Genomic DNA, 21715 nt, shown 5'->3' with positions numbered 1-21715 from the left:
TATGATTTTTAAAAGCAATTAGTACCAATACTATACAAATTATTTTCAAAAATTGAGAAAGAAAGCATTCTATCAAACTCTCTTTGTGGGACAACTCTAGTACAGATACCTAAACTAAGAAAGGATAAAGCACAGAACTATAGTCTTATATCATTAATGAATATCAATTCAAAAATTTTAAATAAAATACTGTCAAACAGTCTACAGAAAGTCATTTAAGAAATCATTGATTATGACCAAATTGGATTTATATAAGGAAGACTCAACATTAAGAAAACAATCAACATAATTAATCATATTAAAACCAAATGCATTCGAAACCACATAAGTATAGGCATAGAATGAATTCATATGCATAATGAATATTGTATTTCTTGCCTTATCAATAGATGGGGAAGGGGGTGGAGGGATGGAGAGAATTTGGAACTGAAAATTTAAAAAGACAACAACAAAGGCTAGGCATACAGGGACCTTTTTAATATCATAAAAAGTATCTATCTAAAACCAAAAGCAAGCATCATATGCAATGGGGCCACATCAGAAACTTTCCCAATAAGTATAGGAGTAAAACAGAGATGCCCATTCTCCTCACTGTTATTTGATATAGTTCTGAAAATGCTAGCAATAGCATAAGACAAGATGAAGAAATAAAGTTGTAGAGATAGGTAAAGAGGAGATAAAACTATCCCATTCTTCTGATGATATAATGGTTTGCTTAGAAAATACTAGTGAATCAACAAAAATACTAATTGAGATAATAGCTTTAGCAAAGTTGCAGACTACGAAAAAAACCCTTGAAAATCAATAGCATTTCTATATATTATACATTTCTATATATAATAAGAACAAACCCAAGAGGCAGTAATAGGGAAATCCCATTCCAAATAAGAATAAAATATATAAAATATTTGGACGTCAGTCTACCGAAGCACACAAAGTATTTGTATAAATTCAGTTACAACATGTTCCCTAAAGAAATAATGAACAACTTAAATGCCTGGAGGAAGATTTGGTGCTTGTGGTTGGTCCATGCCAATATGATAAATAACAATACTGCCAAAGTTAATTGATGGTTTTAATGCAATACCAGTCACACTATCAAAGGGATACTTTGCAGCCCTTGATAAAATAATAACAAAATTCATTTGGAAAAATAAAATGTCAAGGGAAATATTAAAAAGAGGTAGGGATGAAGGGAGAATAGCATTTCCAGACTTCAAACTATATTATAAAGCAGCAGACATCAAAATCATCTAGTATTGGTTAAAAAATAGAGAAGTAGATCAATGGAAGAGACTTAACAAGGGAGAATCAGAAAAAATAAAATTCAGTAACCTGGTGTTTGAAAAGCTAGAAGACAAATTACTTAGAAAAGAACTCCCTACTTTACTTATAATGAAAAATGCCATCCACCTCCAGGGAAAGAACTGTTGGAGTCTGAATGCCGATTGGCACATGCTTTTTAAAACTTTTATTCTTTTATCTTTTTTTTTGTCTGTGTTTTCTTTCGCAACATAGCTAACATAGAAATGCTCTCCATTGCTGCATATGTATAGTCTATATCAAACTAATTGCCTTCTCAAGGAGGGGGGAGGGGAAGAAGGGAGGGAATGTGGAACTCAGAAATTTTCAAAAACCTATGTTAACAATTTTTGTTTACATGTAATTGAGAAAAAAATTAAATAAAAAAGGCAAGTCTTTCACAGTTGATTGTCATTATAATATTGTTGTTACTGTGTACAGTGTTCTCCTGGTTACTTTGCATCAGTTTATATATGTCTTTCTAGGTATTTCTGAAACCATCCTGCTCATCATTTCTTACAGCACAGTAGTATTCCATCATAATCATATACCACAACTTTTCCAACTATTCCCCAGTTGGTGAATATCCCCTCAATGTCCAATTCTTTGCCACACAAAAAGAGCTGCTAGAAATATATATATATATATATATATATATACATACATACATATATATTTTACAAATAGGTCCTTTCCCCTTTTCTTTGATCTCTTTGGGAGACAGACCTACTAGTGGTATTGCTGGATCAAAAGATATTCACAGTTTTATATAGCCCTTTGGGCATAGTTAGGAGATGTATTTTTAGTCAAACAAGAAATAGAAGCAATTACAAAAAATACAATAGATTACAACACATCACACTGAAAAGCTTCTGTGCAAACAAAACGAATGCCCCAAGAAAAAGTAGGGAATCAGCAGAATGGGAAAAAAAATCTATCTATCAAATTTCCCTGATAAGAGTTTGGTATCTAAGATATGTAAACAATAAGGAAATCTATATATTTATATAGCTATATAACCAAAAACCATTCTCCAGTAGATAAGTGACCAAAGGATATGAACAGTTCTCAAACGAAGAACTGAAAACTATTAGCCATATGAAAGAATATGACACGTCACTAATAATAAGAGAAATGCAAATCAAAACAACTGTGAGATTTCACTGCATACCCAGCAAGTTGGGAAAGATTACAAAACATGGGAATAGTCAACGTTGGAGGGGTTGGCAGACGATAGGCACACCATTGCATTGTAGGTGGCCTTACAAATTGGTACAACCCTTTTGGAAAGCAGTTCAGAATTATGTAAATAAAGTTACTAAAATGTCCAATCCCGTTGACCCAGAGATCCCATTACTGAGGCTGGCTTTTATCCCAGGGAGGCCATTTATAAGCAGCAAGTCCCCATCTGCTAACCAAACTGTTTAGAGCAGCACTTTTTGATATCAAAGAATTGGAAACAAAGTAAATGCTCATCTATTGGAAAATGTCTAAACAAACTGTGGTATATGAATATAACGGAATATTAATATGCTATGAGAAATGAATATAATGAATACAGAGAAGCCTGGAAAGAGCTGCGTGAACCAATGTACAGTGAAGTAAGTGGAGCCAAGAAAACAGTATATACAATGAATACAACAGTGTAAAAAGGAAAAAAAAACAACAACCCGAGCCATCAAAAGTGGATGTTGCAAAACTAACAAAGAACAGGCCTGGCCCCAAAGAAGAACTATGGAAAGACACTCCCACCACACCCCTTTGTACAAATAGGAAGTCTCTGAATATGGTAGGTACATGGCACACATTTTCACTTTTTCAGTGTATTGGTGAGTTGTTACTTATTATTTTTTCTTCTTTTTCTTTAAAAAACACTGTTAAATGGGATGACTCTGGGAGAAGGGGGGAAGGGATACTAGGGAAGATTTTGGTGATGTAAAAAAAGATATCAATAAAAATTAACTTAAAAAATTATCTTTCTAGGCTGGATTGATTCCCCTCTCCCCCAGTCCTTATAAAATTTTTCAGACAAGGACGCTTTTGCAATGAGTTCTGTACCCCTATTTAAGTTGAGTCTGTACAAACCACTCACAAGTGTTAGACCAGATGACTTCTCAGGTCCCTTCCAGTTCTAAGATTTTATGTTTCTATGACCAGAAGTGGTATGACTTGCCCAAGGTCACAAAACTAGTTAGTGGCAGGGTAGGGACTAGAACACAAGTCTCAAAGATGGTGGAGAGAAGGCAGGGAGTTGCCTGAGCTCTTTCCCAAACCCCTCCAAATACCTTTACATAATGCCCTAAAAGCAAGTTTCTTTGGTAAAGGCCCCATCTCTCAAACATATAGAGGAATGAGTCAAATATATAAAAATAAGAGCCATTCCCTAATTGACAAATGATTAAAAAATATGAAGTCAGTTTTCAGATGAAGCAATCGAATCTGTCTACAGCCATATGAAAAATGCTCTAAATCACTATTGATTGGAGAAATGTAAATTAAGACAAAACTGAGGTACTACCTCACACCTATTAGATTGGCTAATAGGACAGAAAAGAAGAATGATAAATGTTGGAAAGGGTGTGGGAAAATTGAGACACTAATGCACCGTTAGTAGAGTTGTGAACTGATTCAACCATTCTGTAGAGCAATTGGAACTATGCCTAAATATTTATAGTAGCCTTTGCTGGTGGCAAAGAATTAGAAATTGAGGTGATCTTCATCAATTGGGGAATGGCTGAACAATTTGTGATATATGATTGTGATGGAATACTATTGTGATATAAGAAATGATGAGCTAGATGCTCTCAGAAAAGCCTGGAGAGACTCACATGAACTGATGCACAGTGAAAGGAGTAGAACTAGGAGAACATTGTACACAGTAACAGCAATATTGTAAGATGACCAGCTGTGAAAGACAAGCAATACACTGATCCAGAACAACTTTGAAGGACATATCATGAAAAATGATATTTATCCCCAGAGAAAGAACTGAGGCAATCTGAATACAGATTGAAGCATACTTTTTTTTACTTAATTTTTTTTTGGTTTTTCATTTTGGTCTATGTTTTCTTTTATAACATGTCTAATATGGAAATAAGTTTTACATGATTATACATGTAAAACCTATATCAAATTGCTTGCCTTCTCAATGAGGGGGTGGGGAGGGAGGGAGAGAATTTGGAACTTAATTTTTTTTTAAAACTTAATTTTAAAAATAAATGTTGAAAAATTTTACATGTAATTGGGGAAAAATAAAATACTAAAGTAAAAAAATAAAATGATAAAAAAAAATCACACAAGTCTCTTTATTCCCATGCAGTGTTCGATTGATTTTAGATTTGGCTAGCTAACTGATCCAGGAGCAATTTGAAATTTACAGTGCTTTTCCAAGTCAAGGCCTACCCCCCCCCATTGCCTCTCAAACCTGATTACCATAACACATTCTTTCTAATTGCTGCATATATTTCCAAATAAATCTTAGGTTTGGAATAATTGTTATTCTCAGGGTTGCTACCTATCTGATCATCTCTCCTCTGCCTCCTTGACTGGATCTTCTTCCTGTCACCCCAGAAGTATGGCCATCTCCTAAGTCTTGGTCCTTAGCGCTTATCTCTTTCCTCTTCCATTTACCTTGTTTCAGTTCTCCCCTGCCAAAGGCACCACGATAGAATGGAAGGAACACTAACCTAGAAGTCAGAAGACTTGGCTTTTAGCTCTGGCTTTGGGTGATCTTGGGCAGACCTCTTAGCTTCTCTAAACCTCAGTTACCTCATCTGTAAAGTGGAGCTAACGATGGAGACCTACACAACATGGTCCAACCTTGAGAGAATCATTCATCTAAATCAACATAGCCTGTAGACTCTCTGACGTTCTAGTCTTGTACTCATCTCAAACTTAGCATGTTTAAAACCAATTCATCTTCCTCTCCCCAAACCAGCTCCACTTTGCTCACTTCTCTATTTCTATTAATGGCCCCCTGGCTTGAAATTTGAGTCATCTTTGATTTCTCTTCCTCTCTCACCAAGTCCTGGCATTTTTTCCTTTGCAGTAGTTCTCATTTCTGTTCCTTCCTTTCCATTGCCAATGCTATAACCCTAGTTGCTGTTTGTAAAGTACTTAGCACAACTTCTGGCCCATTGTAAGTACTTGATAAATGCCTAGTCCCTTCTCCCACCCTCAATGTAACCTCCAAGGCCCAGATTGAATCCCACTTTCTTCATGACCACCCCAGCCAAAGCAACCCCTTGTTCCTTAAGCTCCCAAAGCACACACTGCCTGTTTGTATTATACCAGTGCTTGCTGTATACTATCTTGTGTGTACACATGTTCCCCAAGGAGACAGTCAGTTCTTAGAAGGCAAGGAATGTTTTATATTTCTGTCTTTCACAAAGTATCTTGCCCAGAACCTTACACGTGGCTCTAACGATTTATTAACTGCTAAAGCATTCTACACCCTGTTAAGTTTTAGGGAAAGATTTAATTATGCCCTTGGTCTTAAAGATAGAAAACTTTAATTCTGTACTTTTATGAAATCTTGTTCAAAGTATGTTTACACTGATTAGAAGATACAGATTTGTGATTATTAAAGTGCTACATTTTTTAGAAATGTTAACTAACAGATCAACCAGGACAACCATGTGGCCGTGAAAGAGTTGAAGCGGCTGGTCTTTACCTCTTGGCAGAGGCAACTTTGCCCTCGTTTCAGTGCCCCAGCAGGTCAATTTGGAGTAACTTGGAAAGTTCATCACAGTCCCTCATTCCCCAATCATACTAGTTCCTGCTCTTAATCTTTGGGGGGCACACCCATAGATTTTTTTTTCCAGATAGGAGCTCATTTGACATGGCTTTCAACATTAGGTAGGAGATCAAAACATTTGTAAAATAATAGGGTTTTAAACAAAAATGAAGTATATGAAGCTGGAAGAGAAAATCTGGAAATGTTACCTCACTGTAATGGACATCCATCATTCCTGCATCTTCTTTCATTGCTGCTTCCTCATCGATGTTGGGAGTGATTTTCTTGAATGCTGAGCATCCACTGGAGAACAACTCTGTGTGGATAAAATAATGGGAGTAAATGAATGGGAAAATCACAATGTTAATCTGTCATAATCCGTCATTTTGGGGGGTTGGTTATACTTAAAAATGAGACCTTAGGAAAATTTGGATAAGGGCCAAAGGCATGACTGGAGTTTGCTACTACAAAAAGGAAACTTATTTCTATGTGTTTCAGTCACTTCAATATCAGATACTCTGTTAAATGAAGACAACTCCAGCCAGTTATCGTCTTGCCCAGTAGAATTGTAAACTCCTTGAGAGAAGGAATTGTTTTTTTTGTTTGTTTGTTTTGTCTTTGTATTCTCAGAGTTTAGTGTAAGGCCTTGGCATATGGTAGACCTTTAATAAATATTTGTTCAATTACCAGGAAGTGGTAATATAAATATTAAATATCTAAATATCCATTGTCTCTGGTTACTAATTCCATAGTTCTCCTATCCCCAGATTCCTAAGACTTTGTCTATTTGGTGGCCTAATTAAGGAGGGACAATTGCTCCCCCACTTCCTCATCCTCCACGACTACTGGGTGTCCACTTACGTCCATCTTCAGCTCCTTATCCCACCTGAACGTTAGGCAAAGAAAGATATTGCTAGGCCAAGGCTAGTACTTGCTGGGTGGAGGAGGAGAGAAGAGGCAGAACTTGGCAAAAACTCACAGGGATTATGCTTTTTACCTCCAAAGATGGACTTTTCCCTTCCAACAACTATAAGCTACATCAGGGCTGGGCAAGCTATGGCCTCTTGCTTGCTGCAGTCTGGTGTTTTGTTTTAGTTTGTTTTGTATTGCCCTCGGGCTAAGAATGTTTTTTACATTTTAAAACAACAAAAAAAGTAGTAGTTCCTCAGGCAATAGTTTGCTGAACCTTGAAAGCTAGAACACTGGGACATAGGCTGAGAGCTAAAGTTGTAAGTAGGTTTTTTTTTTTAATTTTTTTTTTTTTTTTGGCTAGGCAATGGGGTTAAGTGACTTGCCCAGGGTCACATAGCTAGTAAGTGTTACGTGTCTGAGGCCAGATTTGAACTCAGGTCCTCCTGACTCCAGGGCAGTGTTCTATCAGCTGCACCACCTAGCTGCCCCTGGGCACTAAATAGGTATCAAGGCAGCCAAATGGAATGTTAGTTTTTGAAAGGAGGCTAGGTCCAAGCAGTAGTGCCACGCATATATCAGAACAAGACCTCCACGATGAAGATTTTAGAGAGGGAAACCCCCTCAAGCAGTGTACCCATGGTCACTCTGTCCTAACTATGTAGGCTATAACTTGGAAGAGCCTCCTTCTAGCTGGTGCAAAGGTGCCAAAGAACAAAACAAGCTGTTGGTGTTTCATCCTTTAGCCTTACCAAGTGAAAACAAAGACCACCCGGGAGAAGGAAGTGGGTTTCATTTGCTATGAAAGATAGATGCCACCTTGAGAAGGGACTTGTGTGATTCCTCAGACTAGCTCTGTCCTTCTGAATTCCAGTAAAGGGAAGGTCACATACTGACCCTTGTAGCTCTGGGTCAGTCACCAGTAAGACAATCTCCCAAGGTAAATGTTTATGATGACTGCATGAATTCAAAGAGAGGCTGAGTCAGCTGGTCATGGATCAGACAGGTGCTGCCATTAAGTTCTGTGCTAGAGAGGGCTGGCTTCATACCACCTTAAGGACACGGCACAAGGGACCTGGGAAAAATCTCTTTCACACAAGTAGGAAAACTGCAGTTCTAGCACAGGCAAATAGGGAAAGCTGTAAGCAGCAGAAAGAGGACATCTGAAGTGGTCAGGCCTGATGTGTCTACTGCACATGCCCTTCCTTTAATTATATCACAACTTACAGACTTCAACATGAAGGAAAAACCCCCAAATCCAAAGCAGCCTATGAGACATACCTACTGAGGGAAGACATGAAGAGAAAAACAGTCCAGTAGTTTTGGTTTTTTTAATGGAAAATTACACACGGATGAGCTGATGTGAATCATATGCTCTTCTACGTGAACCTTCTTCCTTTTCCCATTACTTTTGTTACCAATATTATGCTAAAGTAAAGGGTCCCACATGGAGGAGATCATGGACATACAGTACTTTATGACTGTAAAGTGCTATATAAACATGACGAGTTTGTTTAGCAATCTGGATTTTCATAGTGAAACATTCTGTGTTCTCTATTCCGATTTGTCCCTATGTGCTCTGTGTCTCCAGCTCTCATACAGCCTTTGAAGAGTCCACTAATCAGTCCTCTGAAAGCCTGGATGACATGCCAACAACCAAAACTTTTACTGGTTGAGTCTTGGTCTGAATAACTTAAGAACTGCTTTCTATGGTTTGTTAGTTGACCAAGATATCAATGAGGCATAAAACTGTTTCTGAAGGACTAACTACAATATATACTAAAGGTGATGGCAATATATCCTGGACTGAGTGAAATTTTTCAGGTTTAAAAACAGACAGCAACTATAACTGAATATGCAACCTTCTCTTAAGTTGACATTTTTTTCTTAAGATGTCATTCAGTTTTCTCCCAGAGAGAGAAGTTCTTTGATAGGCAAGAAGAATAAATTCTTCTTCTTTTTCTTCTTATTTATTTATTTATTTTTTGGTGAGGCAATCAGGGTCAAGTGACTTGCCCAAGGTCACACACCTAGTAAGTGTCAAGTATCTGAGGCTGGATTTGAACTCAGGTCCTCCTGACTGCAAGACCAGAGCTTTATCCACTGCGCCACCTAGCTGCCCTCAAGAAGGATAAATTCTAAGAGACCTTGAAGGCCTTATACAATAAATATTGAAATAACTAATTATAGGCACTGAATATCATGGTGCATGCCCTGGTGTATGGCATTGGGAATCTCTCTTTAATGTAGGTGCCTGAAAAACCACACTGAGATTTACACATTATTTTCATTGAGACTCTGCTTAACACTCCACTTCAATTTCTAACCCTGAAAGACTGATAAATTTAGTTCTCTTTAATTTTGAAGATCTGCGCTTGTGGAGGATATTGGGGGAAACAATCTGTTTAAAAAATAAGGAATAGATTTGTGTGGTCGGCAGGCACTGAAGGGTTCCCTTATTTCAGATTTTAGTCTTAACCAGTTTAGGAGACAGTAGGGCCTAACTTTAATTTCTTTTTAAAAACAAATTATGGCAAATATTTCCAACATAAGGTGCTCTTCACTTTTCTAGTTATCTGGAATTATTGAATTGTAAATTCAATGTTATATTTGTCTGTCTCTAGAGAATCCATCTCCCTATTTTACCCAGTCAGAAGGTGCAGCAGAAACTCACAGATCTGATCCCACACCTGCTGGGCATGAGAGCTTTCACTGCTCTGTTTCTGAGCATGGCAACTTTGCCTGTCCTTAGGCAGCCTGGTGACCCTTTAATACGTGAGGCTTACCATACTGATGCCAGACTTAGTCCAGATGCCAAGTCATCTGAGTGCACTGTAGCTCAGAGTTCCCAACCATCCTAGGCACAGGACTTACAGGCCTGGAGCACCATGTTCTGCCCAATATCTGAAATGTACTATGATTTTATGTTTTATATTTTCTTTTCAGGCATACCCTTGACATGAAAAATGTGAAAGTCAGGCCTTTTCTAGTAAATGTCTTGCCATTTTAAAGCTGTGGCGACATCACTAAAAGGAGAATAAAGTGCCTACAAGTTGTTCTGAATTGGGCAAAGCAATCTCAGTATTAAGTAATATTTAAAGTGAAAATCCAAGTGAAATGAATCCAGATAGGATGATAATAGTGAATAAGATTTGTGAGTTATCTGCTTAGTTAGTTTTTAAATTTCTCATACAGTGGTGTGTAATTTTCATATATTTATAGGAGATAACTGAACAATGATTCATAAACTAAGTAGTGATTTGTTCTTAAATGAATAAATACTTGAATCTTGAGGAAAATCTTGAAGTTTGGTTCCCACAGCCTCCAAAGCTTAGCTTGCTTTTGCCCAGTCTCAGCAGGAAATCATTTGGGTAGCTCTGCTAGATAAGGCCAGATTTCTTCATTGGTTCTCCCTAGTGCCAGGCAGATTTCAAACTTGTGCACCTGCTTTATGATGTGAGTGGGTACAGTATTCTGCAAGGCATTCAGAAAAGGAAGCTGCCACCAAGACAAACCCCTATATTAACAAGGGCAAACACCAGAAAGACCTGGGAGCCAGCTGCATGCCCTAGAAGAGCAGGGTACCTGCAAATAACCCAGGTGTTCCCATGGGCAGGCAGTGGTGAAATGTGGGCAGATGTCAGGGAAGCAAGTTCTTTCTCTTGCTGTGAGTTTTGCAGGAATGCAATGTGAGGCCGTCTGCCAGGGAAAATAAATATTGCACACCCAACCTGGCGCTGCTGAAAACTCTTATCTTCAATCCTTCTGCAAGTAGAAGGCAAAATTAACAAACCAGCTTGTTTTAGTAACAAATTCTGCCGAACCTCAACTCAATCTAAAGCTGAACATATTTTTCGAAACCAACATCTTTTCACGGTGTTAGCAAATAGGTGCCATAGATATCGATATGTTTAGTCAACCTTTTTCCGATGCCAAACCGATAGCAGCTTACTTTTTCGGTGAAGAAACTCTGCCACCAGAGCTGCTACATGGACATAACACATTGCAGCCTGCAAAAGGATGAGAAAGAAAGGAGAGTCAGGCGGGGTGGGCTTCAGAAGCCCCTGTAGCTAGGGCTGCACTGTAGCCACCAACAGTCACCTCAGAAAAATCGCCATTCTTGATATGGATCTTGGCCATGCTGTCAAGCCAGGTTTTCCGAAGCTCTGGAGTACTTGCATAAGATTTGGCTAAGCTATACTGGAGATCAATCAGCATCTCTGGGTCTTTCTCATGCTCCTTCATCTGAGCTGTGGCCATAAGAACTGTGCGGATTCTCTTGGTCAGATCTTTCACTTCTGTGGGAAAAGCAGTTGCCTAATTTAAAACAAACAAACAAAAAAAAAAAAAACACAGAAGAATTTCATAACAGTCCAGTGTGTTGTGAATCAGTTTTTTACGGAAAACGTCATACTTTTTTTTTGCCATTAGAATTTCAGCTTCAAAGAAATGCCCATTGACATATCTGAAGGTAGAATTCTGACATATACAAAATAATCAGAATTGAGTTTTGACAGAACTGGAAAATTGAGCTGATGCCAATGCACCAAGTACATCTGCAGTGTCATCTGCCTACTTCCGATGCATTGCTTGTTTTCTTTTTTTCTTACACATCTGGCCAGTCTTTAATGGCCCCAAACTTTTAATGAGGTCTTCAGCAAAAGCAGTGACCATGCTGTGTTTCTCCCATTTCCTTGTGGAGTAATACTGAAGTCAGCCTTGCCTGGCATGTTTAGTCCATCCCCTGACTACCATATATAGTAAGTTGGCAGGCTAAATGAGAAGCAGGCTAAATGAGAAGCAGGCTAAATGAATTCCCCCAGAGCCTTGGCACAGGAAAATTCTCTGACCCAAATGACCGATTATGCATTGCATAAAACGAACTTGTCCCTGTCCAAAAGAATTTTCAAAGGTCAGTAATCCCTCTTCTGAGACTGTATCTGGACTAGAGCAGATTGGAAGTTTAGTAAATTAAAGAGATTTCTCACTGGCAATACACACATGTGTGGGTGTGTATTTTTGTGTGGGTGCCCACGGGCCTGTGCATTTATTTATTCATCATTTTTCATTTATTGTTTGCTTGTTTGTTTATTTATGCCGAAGAAAAAGTTAAGACCCTTTCTCATAATTCCACTAGAATAACCCATTATTATCTGTGTAGGTGCTGAAGAATAGCACAAGAGACACAGCTGGGAGTTCATTTACATTAATTTACAAACACAAATGTGCACCATACAGCTCAATGACCATTTAAAACTAGATTAGCCACAGGTTTGTTTATTTACTGAGTCATACATAGTATTCCCCCCAGGAGAATGCGTGCTTCTTGGGGAAAGAAGCTGTTTCATTTTTGCCTTCCTCTGTCTATAACCTGTAATAGTTCCTGGCACTCTGTGAGTTTTTACTGGATTTGTTGTCCATGTATTAGCCATGGGCAAGACAAAAGGATATGATTAAGTCATCTTAGAAATGTTTCAGTAAAGCCCTTTCTACCAAAAAGGCAACCCCAAGCCCCATTTTTGTAAAAACCAGTTGCTAAATAACCCGGAGCCCATTAAATATGAAAACTCTCAATGGCACTGAGGAGGGTGGTCCATTAAGTAAATAATATACTATTAATGCAAAAAGGAAAGATTAGTACATGGCCAAAGTTCTTTCTACGCTAATGGGATTTGCTGGAGCATGTACTCATTCTCTGGGGAAACCAGTAAGACTGGCTGTTAGACAAACGCTCCCTCCCAGCTGGAGAGCAGCTGGAATTTTTCAAATTGATTTCTTCAGCCTGGACAGAACCTCATGGGAATGTTTCGTGATTCCATATATTCCCAAGTCCAAGCACTCAGTAATTCTGAGCAAGACATGAAAAAAAAAAAACAGAAAACCCAATCCAAACTAGCACATTTGAACCCAGGCCAGTTTCAGGGCAGGCTTAAAATCCAGCTGAAGAATCACTCTCCAATGCCGTTTAGCCATGGGGCCTCAGATACACACAATCCAAACAAATATCTCCTGAGTAATTATGATAGTTGAGTTCTAGATGCCTAACCTAGAGATAACCTCATCTACCAATTAAGAAGACTTACCTTCATTGGTCTGTCACTGTTTGCAAAGTTATTAACAATGAATAAAGATTCCTGAAATCTTGATCCTCCACTCAGTGCCACATCTGCTATCAGCTGGCTTACTGCAATTATTATCTGGGGAGAAGAGGGATACCCAAGTTTATTTGTTTTTTTACATTTATAGATCAATGTACAGTTTAGATGCACTTACCTTATTACTAATGCTATGAAGTAGTTAATGAACATACTATTATTTACTCTTTTGGATAAGGGTAATATATAATACAATATTATGGTTCAGAAAGGGTAATTAAGTGGCAGAAAGAGGATTCCAACTCAAGTGTCCTGAGCCCCAACGCAAGGTTCTTTTTCACCATGCCAGGCTGTATCTCTCATTCAAAATAGCTTCTATAAAAAGACTGAGTTTCTTCTAAAGAGTCTGCGTAGTTCTATCATAACTACAAATTTTCCTGATTCATTTATTTCAATCAAAAATTATTTGAACAAACAAACGAACCTATGGATTTGCATTATGCTGCTGGCATTGCTAATCCCAAAGTCCCCAGTACAAAATGTGGTACCAAGGCCTTTCTTCTGTTTGGTTGATTGGTCTTATAGCCTGACTCAAGACTACTTTGCAGCAGTTATGGGAAATAAGGGGTAGTGGCTCTCAAGTTATATTTTGCCTCCACTGTCTGGGCCATGGCTAGCCACCCCCGCCCAAACATCTTTCAGCATGGTCCTCCCTTCCTCCCCCATCTGCTTCCTTGGACCACTTCTCTGCTAGCAACATTTAAAACTTGGGGCTTCTCTCTTGTGTTGCATTCCCTTAGTATCTTGCTAGTTTATCTGATCAGCTAATTTCCAGAAAAGCATGCTTTGGGCAAGTCAGTTCTGGGCCTCACTTTTTTCCCTTTGTAAAATGAGAAAGTTTGGGGTGAGGACCTCTACAGTGCCTTCCACCTCTAAAATCTTCTGATCTTATGTTAATAATGGTTCAGTCCTTATCATTTCACAGGGGACCCCTGAAAACTCAATGCTTGAACTCCCGAGGATGCACCTCCGAAGGTAGTATTTCAGATGAGGTGCTAGGCCAGTGGATCAGATGTTTAGGGAATCACAAACATAGGAGATGTGTGGCCTATGTGTAAGGCTGGCCCAAGCAAGAGAACAAAGTTAGAGAGCCCATTTTGGCAAGAAACATGAAGTACAGAGATATAGTAGTGGGCAAGGATTCCTTCCAACCTTACCACACTCACCCAGAGAGTGTGGAAGTTGCTAAGAGTGACCTCCACACTATTCTCACCCATTCTCCAACATGCTCCCCCCTGAAGGGTCCTCCCTAGAGGCTGGCTGAAACTCTGAGGACCACAATTTCCCAGGCTTTGAGTTGGGTTGATGAGTTCAAGTGGCCTGGGGCCAGGGCAGCTCAGTGCTGCTGTGGCCAATAAGCAGAGAATGAAGAGTTGCTGATAACCGGGAAACCTAACAAGTTCATGAAGTATAGACCATTGGGAGGAAGGAAGAGAAGGGAAGGAAGGCCAGAAGGCCAGTACTCTTTCTTTCTTACTGACCTGTAAGTGTGTTCTCAAGAAGGTCCTCCGCTTGGTGAACTCAAAGTTGCTTCGCATCAGCAGGTACAGCAGTGCAGAGGCCTCATTCCTCGTGGAGCTGATCTTGGAGGTACAGCACTTGAGGACCTCATAGCAAAATGCAGCACACATGTTGACGCGGCCTTTGAAAAAGGCTGAAGGAAACTAGGAAAGAAGAGTGAGGGTAGAGGGAAAAGGGTGTTGGCAAAGCCACATATCCAGCAGTAAGGACTGATTGACTTACACCGTCTGCCCACACCTGTGCTATGGAAATATGAAACAAATTCTGAAAGTAAAAGCTGGCCTCAGGAGCTCCCAGGCTAGCTGGGGACTAATGACACACAGAGGAGATTGATCCAGGTCAATTGGAAATTGTCTGCCATGGAATCCTCAATGCCATGAGTATCAGAGAGTCGGGAAGGCTTTCTGAAGCAGGTAGGACTCCAGCATGAACTTCTACATTTTCATGATTTGCACGGTTTTTACACATTATAACCTAAGTATTGTGGAAGTCATGGCTAGGATAAATTTGTATTCACTAACCCAACCATATCTTTCAATAAAACTGGGCATATGTGAAGCAATTATATACATATACACACATTTATATTAGATACATCCTCCTACTGCTCTAATTGTTCCTTTTCGAGTCTCTTTTGCTGGTTCGTCATCCAGAACATGTCTCATAAAGACGGGTGTCTTATCCTCCAAGGCCCTGTGCTGAGCCCCCTACTCTTCTCCTTCAATACTCTCTTGGTGCCCAATCAGCTCATGGGATCAATGATCATTTCTCTGTTGATGATTCCCAGGTCTATATAATCAACCTCAGACTTTCCTCTGAATTCCAATCCCACATCACCAGTTGGTAATTGGACATTTCAAACCAGATGTCTGAGATACCTTAAATTTAACATTTCCAAAACTGAACTCATTATCTTTCCCCTAACCTGCCCCTCTTCCAAACTCCTCTATTTCTGTCCAAGATACCACCATTATTTCAGTGTCCCAGGTAGGTAACTTCAACTCCTCCCTCTCCCTCAGCCCCTGCCAAATCTGACCATTTCTACTCCCACAACATCTCTTGCACCTGACTCCTCTCTGCTCATACAAGTACCACTTTAATACAGGCCACATCACCTTTCATCTAGATTATTGCAACAGCCTCCCACTGCAATCAGTCTTCCTGCCTCAAGTCTCTCTCTACTTCAGTCTGTCCTCCATACTACTGCCAAAGTGATTTTCCTTAATCATAGTTCTGTGTATGTTACTCTCCTACTCAATACTTCAATACCCAATGCCTTTCCTATTATCTCTAGAATCAAATATGAACCTGCCTATTTAAAGCCCTTCACAACTTTGCCCCAAACTATCTTTCTAGGCTCACTATAGTATGCACTCTGTGATCCAGCTAAAGTAGCCTTTTCTGCGTTCCTCACGCTCAGCATTCCAGCTTTCATCTTTAGGCCTTTGCACTGGCTGTCCCCCATGCCTGGAGTGCCCTCCCTCTGTATATCTTCCTCAGTAGCACCTTCTGCATGAAGCCTTTTCTGATCCTCTCAACGGCTTGTGCCTTCCCTCTCAAATTACCTTGGATTTAACTATTTTGTATTTATTTGTATTTATTCTCTATATACTTATATATGTCTTGGTTGTCTCTCCTATTAGAAAGTAAATTCCACGCAAGTAGGGATTGTTTCATTCATTTGTATTCCCATCACCTAGTACAGTCTCTGGCACCTATTAGACATTTAATAAATGGTTGTTGATTTATACATATATAAACACTCATACGTATAAGATCTTCCTAAACTACATAGCTTATGTATATTAATGATAGTAATAATAGTAGCATTTATATAGCTCCTACTGTGTGCAAGGTACTATACTAAGTACTTTACAAATATTATCTCATTTAATGCTCATAAGAGCCCTGGAAGGTAGGTGCTATTATTATCCCCATTTTACAAATGAGGAAATTGAGGCAAATGGAAGTTAAGTGACTTGCCCAAGGTCACATAACTTGTAAGCGCGTGAGGTTAGATTTGAACTCAAGTCTTTTTGAGTCTAGTGGTCCACTGTGCCACCTACCTCCCTCACAGAAAACAAACACCTGTAGGCCTTCAGAATTTAAGCCAAACTTTTCCAAAAACACTCATCTAGACCATTATCACATAAAAGGTGTCACCATATACTTGGAGGAGGCCGCCTTCTGCCATGGATCCTGAAGCACTGAGAGGAATATTTGAACAATACAGTGCTACAAAGCAGGCTAGGTAAGTTCCCAAGATGCCAGGCAGAGGATTTTTGTATGTACTATACATAAAGTTTAAATATACACACATCCAGCCATCTACTTTTTTGAATAGTGAGTAAGGGAATATAAAAAAAAGAGCAAGAAAGCAACTTGGCCAGTCAGTGCCAGTTTGAGCTCAGTAGCCGATCAACAAACCCTCAAGCCTTTCTGGAAGTAGGTCCTCTTCCACAAGGAGACGGTGTCAGCTGAGCACATCATGCACACTCACCAGTCCCCATTATATTAGGAAGAACACTGACAAGCCAAAACATGCCCAGGGGGCATCTTGTGACCAAGATGGGGAGGACTAGAGACCATGCCACATGAGGCCCAGTGGAAGGGACTGGAACTCTTTAGTCTGAAAAAGTGAAGACTTAGGAAAGACAAGCTAGCTTAGAGACGTGACTTCTTTGTAAGAGTGGAAGTTGGGATGAGGATCTTCAAGGGGCTACAATAAAATCTGGAATGTAAGATCTAGGAACCAAGATTAGTTGGATGTGGTCAAACAGGAGGTGGAAATATTAAACATCAACATCTTGGGTGTCAGTGATCTTATATGGACAGGAATGGGGGAATTCAATTCAGGTGATTATTACATTTACTACTGTGGCTAGAAGTAGCCCTCATAGTCAATAAAAGGATGATAAAAATAGTCCTGGGGTAAAATCTCAAGAATGATAGAATGCTGTCTGTTCAAATCCAAGGCAAACAGTTTAACATGACAGTAATAAAGGTCTATGCTCCAACCACTGATGCTCAGTTCTGTGAAGACCTACACCACCTAGAAATGACACCCAAAAATGTCTCATTCATCATAGGGGATTGAAATGCTGAAGTAGGCGATCAAAAGGTCATTTAACAGGCAAGTTTAGCGTTGGAGTACAAAATGCAGCAGGGCAGAGACTAATAGAGGTTTGTCAAGATGACACCGCAAATACTTTTTTTTCAACAACCCAAGAGGTGACTCTACCAGAGTCAATATACCAGATGGTCAACATCAAAATGAGATTGATTTTTTTTTTGTAGCCAAAGGTGAAGCTCTATACAATCAGTTAAAACAAGACCTGGAGCTGACTGTGGCTCAGATCATAAGGTTCTTATTGCAAAATTCAGACTTAAATTGAAAAAAGCAGGGGAAACCATCAGAACATACCATATAGGCATGACCTAAATAACATCCCCTTATGAATATGAAGGGGAAGGTGATAAATAGATTTAAGGAATTAGATCTGATTAGAGTGCCTAAAGAACTATGGACAGAGGTTCACAGTGTTGTAAAAGAGCAGCAACAAAAAACATTCCAAGGAAAAAGAAGAGTAAGAAAGCAAAATGGCTGTCTGAGGCTTTAAAAATAGCTGAGGAAAGAAGGAAAGTCAGAGGAAAAGAAGAAAGAGAAAAATAGACCCAACTGAATGCAGAATCCTAGAGGAGAGATTAGAAGGGTTTTTTTTTACTTTTTTCTTTTATTTATTTTATTTTCCCCCAGTTACATGTAAAAACAATTTTTAACATTCATTTTTAAAACTTTGAGTTCCAAATTCTCTCCCTTCCTCCCTCCTCACCCTCCCCCATTGAGAAGGCAAGCAATTCAATATAGGTTATACATATATAGTCATGTAAAACATTTCCATAACAGTCATGTTGTAAAAGAAAACATAGACTGAAAAATATCAAGAAAAATAAAGAAAGTAAAAAAGTAAGCTTCAATCTGTATTCAAGACACCATCAGTTCTTTCTCTGGGGATGGATAGCATTTTTCATCCTAAGTCCAAGAAGTTTTCTTAAATGAGCAATGCAAAGAAATAGAAGAAAACAACAGAATGGTAAAGACAAGAGATCTCTTCAAGAAAATCACTAATATCAAGGGAATTTTTCATGCAAAAATAGGCATGATAAAAGACAAAAGGGCAGTTAGGTGATGCTGCAGTAGATAGACTGCCAGACCTGGAGACAGGAAGATTCATCTTCTTGAGTTCAAATCTGGCCTCAGACACTAGTTGTGTGACCCTGGGAAGTCACCTAACCCTGTTTGCCTCAGTTTCCTAATCTGTAAAATGAGCTGGAGAAGGAAATGGCAAACCACTTCAGTATCTTTGTTAAGAAGTGGGGTCATGAAGAGTCAGACATGACTGAAAAATGACTCAGCAACAAGACAAATACGGTACAGACTTAACAGAAATAGAAGAGATTAAGAAGAGGTGGTAAGAATTTATAGCAGAACTATACATCACTGATGACCACCAAAAACTGATCCAGACATCCTGCACAATGAAGTCAAGTGGGCCTTAGGAAGTACTGCTAGCAATAAAGCTAGTAGAGGTGATGGAATTACAGTTGATGCTGTTAAATTATTGCATTCAATATGCCAGCAAATTTGGAAAACTCAAAAGTGACCACTGGATTGGAAAAGATCAGTTTGTGTCCCAATCCTAAAGAAGGGCAATGCCAAAGAATGTTCAAATTACCAAAGAGTTGTGCTTATTTCACATGCCAGCAAAGTTATGCTTAAGATTCTGCAAACTAGGCTTCAGCAATATGTGAACTGAAAATTACCAGAAGAGCGGGCTGGTTTTGAAGAGGCAGAACTAGAGACCAAATTGCCAACATTCACTGGATTATGGAGAAAGCAAGGGAGTTCCAGAAAAAAATCTACTTCTGCTTCACTGACTACATGAAAGCCTTTGACTATGTGGATCACAACAAAATGTGGCAAGTCCTCAAAGAAATGGGAGTACCAGATCATCTTATTTGTCTCCCTAGAAACCTGTATGTGGGTCAAGAAGCAACAGTTAGAACCAAACATGGAACAGGATTGGAAAAGGAGTACAATAAGGCTATATATTATAACCTTATTTAATTTATATGCAAAATGTCAGGCTGGATGAATCAAAAGACAGAATTAAGATTGCTAGAATCAACCATCTCAGATATGCAGATGATACCACTTTGATGGCAGAAAGTGAAGAAGATTTAAGATGTCTCTTGAATAAGGTAAAAGAGGAAAGTGAAAAAAGCTGGCTTAAAGCTTAACATTAAAACAACAACAACAACAACAACAACTAAGATCATGGCATCTGGTCCCATTACTTCCTGGAAAATAGAGGGAGAAAAAATGTACGCAGTGCCAGATTTTATATTCTTAAGCTCAAGGATCACTGCAGACAGTGACTGCAGCCATGAAATTAGGACACTTGCTCCTTGGAAGGAAAGCTATGGCAAATCTGGACAGCATACTAAAAAGCAGAGACATCACCTTGTCAACAAAGCTATGATTTTTTTCAGTAGTAATATATAGCTATGAGAGTTAGACTATGAAGAAAGTTGAGTGCCACAGAATCTACACTTTCAAACTGTGGTGATGGAGAAGACTTTTGAGAGTTCCTTGGACAGAAGGGAGATCAAATCAATCAATACTTAAAGAAATTAACTGACTATTCATTGGAAGGACAAATACTGAAGCTGAAGCTTAAATATTTGACCACATAAGGAGAAGACAGGAGTCTTTGGAAAAGACTCTGATGCTGGGAAATATCGAAGGCAAAAGAAGAAGAGAATGGCAGAGGATGAGATGGATAGTGTCCTGGAAGCAATGGACATGAACTTGGACAGATTTCTGGGAGGTAGAGGAGGATAGAAGGGCCTGGCGTGCTATGGTCCATGGGGTCATGACAAGTCAGACATGAAAGATCAACAACCAACTATGGCACCCAGGACTGAATCCGATGTCCTAGCTGTAGTCTGACCAAAACAGAAGACGGAATCCTAACCTCCCTTGTCTTAGCAATTATGCCCCCCAATTCAGTCTAGTATAACATTGGGTTTTCTGTGCAGCCAAGTCCCACTGTTGATTTATACTGACCCCCTCCCCCAGATGTTTTGCAAACAATTATGTACCAACAAGATATCCAAAAGATAAACCTGAGCTAATCTTAGAGGGAAGGCACCACAACTTGAAGCAGGCTATGGAAGTTAAGAAGAGAAAAGGACTATGAGCATTTTAGCCAGTGAAAATGTTTGGAGTTGGGAGATGGAGTGTTCTGTGCAAGGAATGACAAGGAGGCCAGTATCACTGGATCAAAGAGTATGTGTCAGAGAGTAAAGTGTAAGAAGACTGAATGGGTAGGAGGGGGCTAGGTGACAAAGGACTTTGAATGCCAAAGAGAGCATTTTGTATTTGATCCTGGAGGTGACAGGGAGGCACTCGAGATTATTGAGTAAGGGAGCAACATGGTCATACTTGGACTCTATGAAGATCACTTTGGCAGCTTAGTGAAGGGTGTAGTGCAATGGAGAGAGATTTGAGGCAGGAAGACTGACAAGAAAGCTGTTGGAATTGTCCAGGCATGAAGTCATGAAAGAATGATGGCAATGTCAGAGGAGAAAAGGGCAACAGATTAAATATGGGGAGTGAAAGAGAGGAAAGGGCCTGGGTGAATGGAAAGATGATATGACCCTTGACAGTACTAGAGACATTAAGAAGAGGAGAAAGTTGGGGAGCAAAGATAGTGAGTTCAGTGTTGGACATGTCGAACTTAAGATGTCTATGGGACATTCAGTTCTAGATGTACAGTAGGCAGTTGGAAACGTGGGACTGGAGGTTAAGGCTAGAGGTATAGATCTGAGAATTATCTGCAGAGAAATGATAATTGAATTCATGGTGATTATTCACTATGAGATTCACCAAGCAAAATAGTACAGAGGGAAAAGAGAGCCCAGTACAGAGCCTTGGATGACAGTTGGCAGGGCACAATCTAAAGATCAAGCAAAAGAGACTGAGGACAGGTCAGATGGGTAGGAGGAGGACCAAGACAGTTAAATTCCG

The 21715-nt window shown here is 39.4% G+C and overlaps 1 protein-coding gene across 2 annotated transcripts in view; it reads right to left on the bottom strand.

Moving 5' to 3' along the window:
* DOCK11 (dedicator of cytokinesis 11) overlaps window positions 1-21715 on the bottom strand; it is a 191096-nt gene that overhangs the window by 17392 nt on the left and 151989 nt on the right. For both annotated transcript variants that reach the window (XM_027837386.1, XM_027837390.1), the window contains 5 exons: window positions 14583-14765; window positions 13030-13143; window positions 11048-11263; window positions 10899-10956; window positions 6247-6353 (listed from right to left, as the gene is read on the bottom strand). In XM_027837386.1, the coding sequence (XP_027693187.1) occupies window positions 6247-6353; window positions 10899-10956; window positions 11048-11263; window positions 13030-13143; window positions 14583-14765 (678 nt within the window). The remainder of the gene's footprint in view (window positions 1-6246; window positions 6354-10898; window positions 10957-11047; window positions 11264-13029; window positions 13144-14582; window positions 14766-21715) is intronic.

Source organism: Vombatus ursinus, unplaced genomic scaffold (assembly GCF_900497805.2).
Source record: "Vombatus ursinus unplaced genomic scaffold, bare-nosed wombat genome assembly UNPS02004533.1, whole genome shotgun sequence".
Taxonomy (NCBI): Eukaryota; Metazoa; Chordata; class Mammalia; order Diprotodontia; family Vombatidae; genus Vombatus; species Vombatus ursinus.
The sequence above is the reverse complement of the archived record's forward strand: the minus strand, read 5'-3'. Positions and strand labels throughout refer to the sequence as shown.